Consider the following 13,781-nt stretch of genomic DNA (forward strand, 5'->3'; position numbering starts at 1 on the left):
TAAATGTCTTTGAAAGTAAATTAAATACCCTAAATAGCCTTTGAACTCAGGTTGGGTGTGTGTGTGCGTGCATCCGTGCGCACACCTCTTTATATATAGTAGGCCTATACAAAGTTTTACGGATCACTATGTGTTACAAAATGCTACAGGCTCTGCATCTGTTGTTTTGCAAATAAAATATGAACTTTTGCAAATTAAATATGAACTTCTGGTCATGCTGAGATGCTACTGGACATTCCTGCATATTCAAAAGGTGCCTCTAAGTGAAATTGTCTGGTGGTGAAATTTTACAGAAAACAGTGACATTTATGTCCTTTGATAAATAACAACACAAGGTGATAATTGATAGAAGTGATAGATCAATAAACCATAAACACAGCTGGGTAGAAAAATAATCACTACCCTGTGTGTGTGTGACTCACCACCCATATCACATGACACCTCCCTTTTTTTGCAATTATTTTGGCTCCACAGTACGTGGATTGGAATATATTAAATATAAGTGCATTTTAAAGAGAGTAAAACGATTGAATCATTTCAGCAAATGGAGTTTGAGCAATAACGTCACTGATCCAATGACCAAAATTATTTTGATCAGTTCATCTCTCTCTATTTCTCTCACACACACACACACACACACACACACACACACACACACACTGGGGCTACTTACATTGGCTCAAGGGTTTCATTGATGAGCAAGCAGTCAATCAGACTGAGGGGTAACTAATAGCCTCAGACAATTTTGCATATAAGATCTCCAGGAAACATAACTTATTGCACTGCTCTATTGTTTTCAAGTGCTGGATCAAGTTACATGAAACTACGTCATCCACCGGCTCATATGGTAATTTATGCTATTTAGGGCAAATAGTTTAGGGTTGAGTGTGAGCATGATTTTAGAAATATTGTCCTGTGTTTAGTTGCTGTTGTTCAACGTTGGACGGCTGTTTCCTCTGCATACCGCGAACTCTCTGGAGAGAAACGGCAGCAGACCCTAATTGGTTTCTCAATGAAACATAACCATTAGTCCCACCACGGGAGGGACTGAGGAAAAGCAGCACCCAGCATTCCCAATCACCGTTACTCAACTGTCCACCATCTACTGTGAACAGAACCTTTTGGAGTGCCAAGGAGCCTCGACACGATTTCATCTCCATATTTCTACCGAATAATTTTTTTCGTTTTAGTAGCGGACCGCATTGGACCGTAATAGCATCTTTCACTCCCGCCTAGAGAAAGTTTGTGCCGATTCAAACATGAGTGATTTGGAAGAAGACTTCAAAAATATCCTATTGATAAAAGAGGAGAGAATTAAGGACATGGAGAGGCGTCTCGTCGAGAAGGAAGATGAGATCCACGAATTAAAACGAAAACTGCACAAATGTCAATCCGTTCTTCCCAGCGCGCAGATAATTGGACCTAGAACCAGGCGTGCTCAAGGCATCTCAGCAGAACCTCAAGCTTACCGAACCTTCCAGGAGTTGAACAGTGAAGCATTTCGGAAACATTCCAAGTCTGACAGGTACCCACATAGCTTATTATTGTTAACTCAAAATAATTCGTGTATTTCCTGTTCCTTCATTTCCTGTTTCCAATTACTGTTTATCCACTGGGCACCAGGGTTGGGTAGGTTATTTTACGTTACTCCTAAATGTAATCCGTTAGTTACCTGTCGAAAAATGTTATCAGCAACGCAACTTTTGGATTACCCAAACTCAGTAACGTAATCTGATTACATTCCGTTACTTTTAGATTACTTTCCCCTAAAGAGGCATTAGAAGACAAAAATGTATGTCACCAATAGAACGACATCTATTGCAGGATAAATCAATGTTAAAGTTTACGTAGCTGGCCATATATGGATGTAAAATGTTACGTTATGGGTTGGTCATGTAGGCTTCTTCCAAACCATCGCTTTCGACTACATATAATAATATGATTAAATTATATCTTTACATTAAAAACCAAAGTCTATCAGAATTCCAGTCATTCCAATACGTTATACCCCTTGATCTTCAAGAATAGGATTTAGAAATATGGAAGTATAGATTAGCCAAATTGTTTTACCTGAGCATGACCCCAAAACTAAGGACTTATTAGCCAGCCCTACTCTGTTGTTTATGATTTGTTGTCATGGAGGACTGATTTGGCTCATTGATTCGAGTAAAAAAAATAAAATGCTGTGCTCATGGAATGGCATGCTTTGAGCACTCATGAAAAGTGCTAAATGCATGTGAAAAATGAATGCCATATACTGCATTTGCAATAGGCCTATTGTTTACCTTTTTGTTGGCAACACTTTGATATCTTGATATCAAACATGATATGCAGCTGTTTAAAGGGCAAGTACACAGATGAAACAATAACAAAATGGTTGCCTCTGTTTTGGTAAAAAGCTGAGGGATGGGTCTGAAGAAATGTAACCACTCTCAGATTAATAGACAGAGCTATGGATGCAAGGACTGACTATCCATGATATCAAAATTATAGTTTTAGCCATGTTATGAGGCTATACAGTGTTTGTTTACATTTACAATGTTTACAAACATTGGAGAAAAACAAGCTTATATTTTGAGTGTGACAGTTGAACTAAGCTCATGAGGCATTTATAAGTTATATTCTTTAAGAATCAATGGATATACAGTACCAGTCAAAAGTTTGGACAAACCTACTCATTCCAGAGTTTGTCTTTATTTTTACTATTTTCTACATTGTAGAATAATAGTGAAGACATCAAAACTATGAAATAGCACATATGGAACCATGTAGTAACCAAAAAAGATTTAAACAAATCAAAATATATTTTATATTTGAGATTCTTCAACGTAGCCACCCTTTGCCTTGATGACATCTTTGCACACTCTGGGCAAAGCTTCATGAGGAATGCTTTTCCGACAGTCTTGAAGGAGTTCCCACATATGCTGAGCACTTGTGGGCTGCTTTTCCTTCACTCTGCGGTCCAACTCATCCCAAACCATCTCAATTGGGTTGAGGTCGGGTGATTGTGTTACTATTTGTGTTATTATTTATTTGTGTTATTACTATTTGTGTTAACCATATTTTTCAGAGACATTGTCACTTCCAGTATACAATAAATCCCAAGCTCTTTTCTGCTGTTGCTTTGAAGAACTCCCTTCCCAGTAAACACAAACACCTTTGGCCGACATATCAAAATGTGTTGGGAATATGTAGTGTGGAGAGCGTTAGCACGTTGGAAGATGTCGCCGAGACATCAGAATAGAATGCTGATGCCTGGCCGACGTATAAACGATGTAGAACTGTAGCATTTAGAATAGGTATTCCTAACACCTCTGTAAGACGTCTGGCCAATCAGCAAACAATGTCTAAACTGCATCTTCCCGACGCATCATGTATGCATCCGTTGGACAGAGGTATCTGGGTTTATTGCCTCTCTCTCACACATTTTTTCGGTCACACACCCACACATGTACGTGTGTGTGTGTGTGTGTGTGTGTGTGTGTGTGTGTGTGTGTGTGTGTGTGTGTGTGTGTGTGTGTGTGTGTGTGTGTGCAAACACGAGCACATGCGAAAATGTACTCAAAATGTCAGTGTTGTTTTTAAGGCATAAAATGCTGAATTTTGTTATGAATATTGTTCAATCAATAAAAAGCGTGGCTATTTCTAAGACTCTGTATGCTATTAGGGCCGGGACGATACCAGTGTCGCGAAGCAAATTTAACTTCTTTAGCACACAATATTTTACATATTGAGGTTTTTAAAGGACCAAAGAGTTTGGTCTGCTTGTGTTTTCATTTTTGCCATGGAAACAATATTGCGATACTGGTATTGTCCCGGCCCTACACACTTAGAATAAAATGTATCATCTAGAACCTTAAACGGTTCTTTGGTTGTCCCCATAGGAGAACCCTTAGAAGAAACCTTTTTGGTTCCAGGTAGACCCATTTTGGATTCCATGTAAAACCCGTTTCACAGAGGGTTCTACCTGGAACCAAAAAGGGTTCACCTATGGGGACACTCGAAGAACCATTTCGGAACACTTTTTTCTAAAAGTGTATATGCCATATTGCTTAATTTAGTTTTACAAAAGGAATAAGCTACTATCAAACATTGTGACAACCAACCCTGCATTGGGGCTAGTTGTTACAAGATGGCTTATGACTCCATGTCGGAATAAGATATGAGGATACAAATGTGCCCTATTTCAACCCAACACCTTGGTCTTTATATATCTTGTAAGATATACTGGTGCTGAGAAATAGTAAAAAGTGTGACAAAAAAAACCCAGTCTCCCCTACGGTTAGCCTAACAAATAATGCATTTGGTAAACTAATTCTATTGTGCGTAATTCCTGGATGTGGGATAAGCCAATAAACCAAACATCCAAAAAATAAAGAAGGATGTGGTCACCAATCAATTAGCAATTTCATCATGGAGGGATGTGGCAACTTTTAGATGGAAGGACAGCAGTCTAGTGATTTTAATTGATTGGCTCCATCTTCAAAGTCCTAGGGGGAATTACACAAAAGGATGTCCATAACACCAGCAGATTTTTTTTAATGCAAAGAGTCCAATGCATAGGCCTATTTATGCATATTTAGCCAAATACAGGCTACTCCATAAAACATCTAATCTGTGCTTTGCTTTTCAGATGTCACTTTTCATGTCCCTCAATTGCTTCAGAGCAATTTCCACTGGGTACTGCTAATAGCCCGTTACTGTAGCCTCATTCAGGGCTGTTCAGCTAAAAGCTGTGGTTGTCATTATATGCAGACAGTCACCATGGGGATGTAACCTGGAGAGAACTGAGGGGATACTGTTATGTCTGTTGTGATCAGTAACTTATTCATTAGACATGTTCACCTAACTCTGTTGTGCAACAATGAGTGGCCCCTATGATTGGTTTACTCATGGAATTTTTGTTACAGTTTGTAAACACTGCATATTTATATACTGGATTCTTATTTATATAATGGATTATATTCCGGATTCTTATTCATATACTGTATTCTTCACATAGCTCTTTTGAATATATTGACTACTGCATTGCATTGCATTTTTGTTGCACTGTTTATATTCACCGCCTGTATGTACACTACCATTCAAAAGTTAGGGGTCACTTAGAAATGTCCTTGTTTTTGAAAGAAAAGCACATTTTCTGTCCATTAAAATAACATGAAATTGATCAGAAATACAGTGTAGACATTGTTAATGTTGTTAATGGAATATCTACATTGGCGAACAGAGGCCCATTATCAGCAACCATCACTCCTGTGTTCCAATGGCACGTTGTGTTAGCTAATCCAAGTTTATCATTTTAAAGGGCTAATTGATCATTGGAAAACCCTTTTGCAATTATGTTAGCACAGCTGAAAACTGTTTAAAGAAGTAGCTGTGCTGATTAAAGAAGAAATAAAACTGGCCTTCTTTAGACTAGTTGAGTATCTGGAGCATCAGCATTTGTGGGTTCGATTACAGGCTCAAAATGGCCAGAAACAAATAACTTTCTTATGAAACTCGTTAGTCTATTCTTGTTCTGAGAAATGAAGGCTATTCCATGTGAGAAAGTGCCAAGAAACTGAAGATCTCGTACAACGCTGTGTACTACTCCCTTCACAGAACAGAGGAAACAGGCCCTAACCAGAATAGAAAGAGGAGTGGGAGGCCCCGGTGTACAACTGAGCAAGAGGACAAGTACATTAGTGTCTAGTTTCAGAAACAGACGCCTCACAGGTCCTCAACTGGCAGCTTCATTAAATAGTACCCGCAAAACACCAGTCTCAACGTCAACAGTGAAGAGGCGACTCCGGGAGGCAGAGTTCCTCTATCCAGTATTTGTGTTCTTTTGCCCATCTTAATCATTTATTTTTATTGGCCAGCCTGAGATATGGCTTTCTCTTTATCACTCTGCCTAGAAGGCCAGCATCCCAGAGTCGCCTCTTCACTGTTGACACAGGAGTGATGGTTGCTGATAATGGGCCTCTGTACACCAATATAGTTATTCCATAAAAAAATCTGCCGTTTCCAGCTACAATAGTCATTTACAACATTAACAATGTCTGCACTGTATTTCTGATCAATTTGATGTTATTTTAATTGACAAAAAATGTGCTTTTCTTTAAAAAACAAGAACATTTCTAAGTGACCCCAAACTTTTGAACGGTAGTGTATATACTGGAACATCTCATTCCAAAATCATTGTCATTTAATATGGAGCTGGTCCCCCCTTTGATGCTATAACAACCTTCACTATTCTGGGAAGGCTTTCCACTAGATGTTGGAACATTGCTGCGGGGACTTGCTTCCATTCAGCCACAAGAACATTAGTGAGGTCGGGTACTGATGTTGGGCGATTAGGCCTGGCTCGCAGTCGGCATTTCAATTCATCCCAAAGGTGTTCGATGGGGTTAAGGTCAGGGCTCTGTGCAGGCCAGTCAAGTTCTTCCACACCGGTCTCGACAAACAATTTCTGTATGGACCTTGCTTTGTGCATGGGGGTATTGTCATGCTGAAACAGGAAAGGGCTTTCCCCAAACTCTTGCCACAAAGTTGGAAGCGTAGAATCGTCTAGAATGTCATTGTATGCTATTGCGTTAAGAATTCCCTTCACTGGAACTAAGGGGCCTAGCCCGAACCATGAAAAACAGCCCCAAACTATTATTTCTCCTCCACCAAACTTTACAGTTGGCACTATGCATTCGGGCAGGTAGCGTTCTCTTGGAATGTGCCAAATCCAGATTTATCCGTTGGACTGCCAGATGGTAAAGCGGGGTCCATCACTCCAGAGAACCCATTTCCACTTCTCCAGAGTCCAATGGCAGCGAGCTTTACACCACTCTAGCCAAAACTTGGCATTGCGCATGGTGATCTAAGGCTTGTGTGAGGCTGCTCGGCCATGGAAACCCATTTCATGAAGCTCCCGACGAACAGTTCTTGTGCGGATGTTGCTTCCGGAGGCAGTTTGGAACTTGGTAGTTGCAACCGAGGACAGACGCGTTTTAGCACTCGGCGGTCCCGTTCTGTGAGCTGGTGTGGCCTACCACTTCGCGGCTGAGCTGTTGTTGCACTTAGACATTTCCAATTCACAATAACAGAACTTACAGTTGACTGGGGCAGCTCTAGTAGAGCAGAAATTTGATGAACTGACTTGTTGGAAAGGTTGCATCCTATGACGGTGCCACATTGAAAGTCACTGAGATGTTCAGTATGGGCCATTCTACTGCCAATGTTCGTATAAGGAGATTGCATGGCTGCGTGCTTGATTTTATACACTTGTCGCTGAAATAGCCAAATCCACTAATTTGAAGGGGTGTCCACATACTTTTTCTTAGTAAATATACGCATAGATTGCTTTTGGATTACTGATAGTGTTATTTGGCTAGTTAACTGGATACGTTCCTGACCTTTATGATTTCTTGTTTTTGAACTTGTTTGACATTTGTACGGCATTGTTAGGAGATAGTGACACAAGCATTTTCGTTGCAGCCGCTATTACATCTGCTAAACTGTGATTTGATTTGATAGAATGTGCTCCAGAAAAGAATTGGAACGGTTTAAGTTGCTTTTACAGTTAAAGTCGGAAGTTTACATACACCTTAGCCAAATACATTTAAACTCAGGTTTTCACAATTCCTGACTTTTAATCCTAGTAAAAATTCCCTGTTTTAGGTCAGTTAGGATCACCACTTTAGTTTAAGAATTTGAAATGTCAGAATAATAGTAGAGTGATTTATTTCAGCTTTTATTTATTTAATCACATTCCCAGTGGGTCAGAAGTTTACATACACTCAATTAGTATTTGGTAGCATTGCCTTTAAATTGTTTAACTTGGGTCAAACGTTTCAGGAAGCCTTCCACAAGCTTCCAACAATAAGTTGGGTGAATTCTGTCCCATTCCTCTTGACAGAGCTGGTTTAACTGAGTCAGGTTTGTAGGCCTCCTTGCTCGCACACACTTTTTCAGTTCTGCCCACAAATGTTCTATTGGATTGAGGTCAGGACTTTGTGATGGCCACTCCAATAACTTGACTTTGTTGTCCTTAAGCCATTTTGCCACAACTTTGGAAGTATGCTTTGGGTCATTGTCCATTTGGAAGACCCATTTGTGACCAAGCTTTAACTTCCTGACTGATGTCTTGAGATGTTGCTTCAATATATCCACATAATTTTTCTTCCTCGTGATGCCATCTTTTTGAAGTGCACCAGTCCCTCCTGCAGCAAAGCACAACATGATGCTGCCGCCCCCATGCTTCACGGTTGAGATGGTGTTCTTCGGCTTGCAAGCTTCCCCCTTTTTTCTCCAAACATGATGGTCATTATGGCCAGAACAGTTCTATTTTTGTTTCATCAGACCAGAGGACATTTCTCCAAAAAGTAAGATCTTTGTCCCCATGTGCAGTTGCAAACCATAGTCTGGCTTTTTTATGGCGGTTTTGGAGCAGTGGCTTCTTCCTTGCTGAGCGGCCTTTCAGGTTACGTCGATATAGGACCCGTTTTACTGTGGATATACATACTTTTGTACCCGTTTCCTCCAGCATCTTCACAAGTTCCTTTGCTGTTGTTCTGGGATTGATTTGCACTTTTCGCACCAAAGTACGTTCATCTCTAGGAGACAGAACGCGGCTCCTTCCTGAGCAGTATGATGGCTGCGTGGTCCCATGGTGTTTATACTTGCATACTATTGTTTGTACAGATGAACGTGGTACCTTCAGGCGTTTGGAAATTGCTCCCAAGGGTGAACCAGACTTGTGGAGGTCTACAATTATTTTTCTGAAGTCTTGGCTGATTTCTTTTGATTTTCCCATATTGTCAAGCAAAGAGGCACTGAGTTTGAAGGTAGGCCTTGAAATACATCAACAGGTACATCTCCAATTGACTCAAATGATGTCAATGATGTCAATTAGCCTATCAGAAGCTTCTAAAGCCATTACATCTTTTTCGGGAATTTTCCAAGCTGTTTGAAGGCACAGTCAACTTAGTGTATGTAAACTTCTGACCCACTGGAATTGTGATACAGTGAATAATAAGTGAAATAATCTTTCTGTAAACAATTGTTGGAAAAATGTCTTGTGTCATGCACAAAGTAGATGTCCTAACCAACTTGCCAATACTATAGTTTAACAAGACATTTGTGGAGTGGTTGAAAAATGAGTTTTAATGACTCCAACCTAAGTGTATGTAAACTTCTGACTTCAGCTGTACATAATGTCCTCTCAGCTCTTGTTGTTTTTGGGCACCATTGATTACAGATGTGTCCTGATGCATTGCTAATGAGCACCAAGGCATCGCCTGAAGTTGTAAACAAGCTTTGTGGAACTGAACCCACTTTTGATCGTTACATGGCACTCACACTAACATATAGGCATGCGTTGAGTTCACTGACTGAGAGGTCCACTGATATTGACTCTTGTGAAAATGTATTTTTATCACTGATTGATATAACGAGAGCACTGATGGGTACTTACACACACTCCAATACAACATTGAGTGCCCTGACACAGAGTATACTTACTATGAGTGTGCATCGGAGCCGATACGATTCTCACTCTACAGATACTGACGTTTTGTCTGTGCTCACTGTTGGCTCAGAACGTGCCATGTTTTGATCTTCAGAGATGCAGAATTCCACGTGAGTGGGAGATGTCAAGATATGTCACGGAGGAGCTTGATTCACAGTTCTGATAGGGTGGATTGGCACATTTCTCTGACTCGTTAATGGATTCACTGGTCTCACAGTCAGTCAGCACCTTCTGCTCTCTCTCGCGCTCTCCGCTTTTTGGTTCAATGGTTTGAAAGATGTGACGCTCAAACGTGTTCACAGGATCTGCGTCTGACTCGCATGCCGTTCCCTTTTATTAGACCTATGTATCCTCAACTCTCATTGCGAGTGTTAACACTACACAGTTTGAAACTCCTAAGGATGTCAATGTGAGCACTGTGCACTGTGAGCCATGTGTGACAATTATAAACACCGCCTCAAGGCAGTTTCTCCACAGACACGCGCAGACAAAACAAGTGACCACTGTCCCAGATATTCTCCTCTAGTTGCAGGTAATAACAATAGCCACATGATGGCAGCAAAATGCTTTTTCATGGTTAGGATCCATTTGTGAATGGTAGGGGCTGTGTGACCGGATTCTCTTGATGCCTATCCTCAATAGGTAAACAACTGTACCTCCTGTGCATGTGCTACTTCTCGGCGAAAGGAGTGTTGCACAAACGATGTCTGCGGTAACTATAACATCGACATGATTTAGCCTACAAACGTCTGTTGTAACTAATATACGACGTGATTAACACGCAGGCGGCCTACAAATTAATGCCTTTGTTGTAACTACAATGCCATATTGCAGTATTACAAACATAAGCAGGACACAGACAGGCAGTCTAAATAGAGATTTAATGTAACTTTTTTTTTTCTCCAGGTTTGGGAGTTGCATGCAGCTATCTTGTCAGCATACCTTCGAAGATTACATCATTGCAAACATAAGCACGAGGCAGACTGGGAGTCAAATGACTTGTGTTCTTTTTTTCAGCTTGTCAGTCTACGATATGGCAGCATATGAATGGGAATGCTGAGAATTTAGTTTCAAGGGACTAGTCCTCTAAAGGACTAGTAAAGGCCCAGTACACTACTTCAGTTGTGTTGTTGTTGATTTTTCAGGGGGGTGCTGCAGCACCCCTACTTCCTGCAGCTATGGTTGTAACCATGTTTTAGTTCACTGTGTATACACTGTGACAATCCAGAATAACAAGGCGAGTAGTAAATGGATCCACTTTTTCGATCCAGTATGGACACTATACTGTACATGCAAACACATAAGGGATGAGAGGCCCAATTCGATAGGTTGTTGTACATGGCTTACACTGTCTGCACCCAATGTTTCTCATTTTAAAACTCCATATATAACCAACAAGCTCCTTCAAAAGCACTCCAGAATGGAAAGTGTGTTATCTTGCTGAGACAGACAAAAGGCCCTTGGGTTACCAGTGACCTGTGCTCATTTGGACCGCATGCACTTATGTCAGTCACATTAAGACTAATTGGACCACTGTGTCTGTGACATACAGATGATGTAAAATGAGCAGAGGCTCAAAATGCATCCCACTGAATGCTCTAAGGTCTGTATCACGGACAAGTTAGAGAACGGTTTATCTTGCCTTGTTTCAATGCTGGAGATAATTGTCAACTGGAGTGCATTTATAGTTTTTTTTTTTTCAAACACTTTGGTGCTATTTTCAAAACTCTTAGTTCAAAACTCCAAACTGGTAACACTTTCAGGGCGGTAGGTAGCCTAGTGGTTAGAGCCTTGGGCCAGTAACCGAAAGGTTGCTGGGTCGAATCCCTGAGCTGACAAGGTAAAAATCTGTTGTTCTGCCCCTGAACAAGGCAGTTAACCAACTGTTCCCCAGGAGGCTGTCATTGTAAATAAGAATTTGTTCTTAACTGACTTGCCTAGTTAAATAAAGGTTATTTATTTATTTGTTTTACATTTCAATGTCAAGTCTTACGTTTAATACCTTTTTATTGTGCATTATTTTGTTTGGAGACATCAGAAAGGCTGGAGCCTGAGTAGCAGCGAGAAGTTGGAAGCACTGCTTGCAGAGTTTGTGGACGTCTTTGCAGCACGAGACAAAGACTGCTGGAGAACCTGTATGGTCCAGTACTCTATGGATATTGGTAATGCAGCACCAATCTGTTTGTGGCCACATCCCAGGGTTGGGCTCCCTGCCCAGTCATGTGAAATCGATAGATTAGGGCTTAATGAATATATGTAAATCGACTGATTTCCTTCTATGAACTGTAACTCAGTACAATCTTTGAAATTGTTGCATGTTGCGTTTATATTTTGGTTCAGTATAGTTGTTTTAACAACCAGTTAATCCAATAGCAAAAAATGCAAGATACATGTTTCAGAATTTCCCATTGAATGTAATCTGTTACAGCACAGTAAATTACAGTACATGACCCTGTTTTCACATTAGGCAAAACACTTGCCCTACTCATCAAAATTGACCTGTCAACAATTGGAAATCATGTGTGGTAGACACCTTTTCACAATCAAAAATAAAGAAACAAATTAAATGATTGAAAGAAATGTAGCGTTTAGCAGGTCCTAGTTTGCATCAAGCCTGTCTTGACCATAGGTTCTCATTGACATCGCAGTAATGTCCTCATTGTTCATGCATCTGGGGAAAAACCTTTTGGCATGCTGAATCCAAGACTGACATAGGTCTGGATTGATGTAATTGCAGGCCTCATCCAAGGTCTGAAGGACAGTGTCACGCTCATGGGGATGGCAATCATACACCTTTCACCTGTATTGAAATCATGTATTGTATTGTACTTATTATTGTAGTGGTCCAGTGTGGGCTCAGTTTCTGAGAGCATGTCACTAGCAACACAGTTTCTGAGAGCATGTCACTAGCAACACAGTTTCTGAGAGCATGTCACTAGCAAGTTGTGGGTCCGATTCATACTGGGGTCACATACAAAAATGTGTGGATACTGGTGTCACTTTGGATAAAGGCACCTGCAATTTCAGTAAAGCAGTGTGACCCCAGGAACTTCATTTTGGATACATGTTTACTTTACAAAGGATGCATTTGTTGTATACAGTATTTGTTATATAGAGTACTTTTTTTCATAATAGTCCTCATCAAACCAGTTTAAAATCTATAGGGATACCGAACAGTTAACTGATGATCAATTTAGAGCAGTCGGATTAAGTGATAGTAAAATGGGTTTTAACAGATGAGAAGACAAGTACATGTCTAAAGTACTGTGACAATTGCATTGTGAAAAGCAATGACTTTATATGAACATGTATTGCAAAGTGAAACACTCATTAAGTTTGGCGAACAAGTGACTGTAGGATTTTGTGTTGTACTTAGTCAATAAAAAAATGTGCTTAGAGTTTTGAAACAACTGCCCTTTTGATGATCTGTTTTGAGTTTTGTACTAAGTGGGATGAAAATGTACCACACACTGTACTGTTGAAAATTGCACCAAAGTGATTGGGGGGAAAATAATGTAATCCCAAATGTATATAAATCTGAAACATTTGTTTATTATCTAGTACTGCTGCTTGTCTGGCTTTGTAATAAGGCCTAAATAGGATTCTGGGCTGTGTGTGCTATGAGTTGCTCACAGGATGGAGCTGTAGACCCTAGTCAGAATCGTGTCCTTATTTGGCATCACTATTACAATACGTCATCAAGTCTGCGGCTAAGTAAGCATAAACTACCAAATGAAGCTTGGGTTAAAAAAGAAGATTAGGAAAAATATCATCCTAAACTCAAGGGAACAATGATAACACAGAAAGACTGGTCTCATTTATGTCAAATAGAGCCATAAGAGAGAGAACCTGTTGGAAGAGATTGTTATTTTTTATCTGTACTTTCTCCGTTTCCGGGACTTGTCATAGACATTAGCTCAAACACAATGATCTATCCAAACTATTAATCAGTGTTTGCAATACCATTGTTACCCCAGTGTTTTGGGGTCAAACCATGCTGCTTCAAAGGGGTGAATACCATCCTCATTGTCACCCTGCCTGATCATAATTAGAAGTGGTCAGCATGTTTTATCGGTCTCAAACCATGATGAGTATTGCCCTAATAGTGGGAATGGGAGTAAACGTCTTCACATTACTGCATACAGTACGTATCTGCACATTACTATTGAAACCATGCAATATGTTGTGCAAAGTCATTGATTACACAATTGGATAAAATACGTAAGGGATAATCAACGAGAGGCTCTATGCGTTCTGTGTAACAATAAGGTTTGACCAATAG

The 13,781-nt window shown here is 40.2% G+C and overlaps 1 protein-coding gene across 2 annotated transcripts in view; it reads left to right on the top strand.

Annotated features, from left to right (window-relative positions):
• Window positions 1-856: 856 nt before the first annotated feature.
• The window catches only part of prkg1b (protein kinase cGMP-dependent 1b), a 161,155-nt gene continuing 148,230 nt past the window's right edge, over window positions 857-13,781 (top strand). The window contains exon 1 of one of the 2 annotated variants that reach the window (XM_014179313.2): window positions 857-1,525. In XM_014179313.2, coding sequence (XP_014034788.1) covers window positions 1,260-1,525 — 266 coding nt within the window. In that variant the 5' untranslated portion in view covers window positions 857-1,259. The remainder of the gene's footprint in view (window positions 1,526-13,781) is intronic. The other variant, XM_014179311.2, reaches the window with a different exon arrangement.

This window comes from Salmo salar, chromosome ssa28 (assembly GCF_905237065.1).
Source record: "Salmo salar chromosome ssa28, Ssal_v3.1, whole genome shotgun sequence".
Classification (NCBI taxonomy): Eukaryota; Metazoa; Chordata; class Actinopteri; order Salmoniformes; family Salmonidae; genus Salmo; species Salmo salar.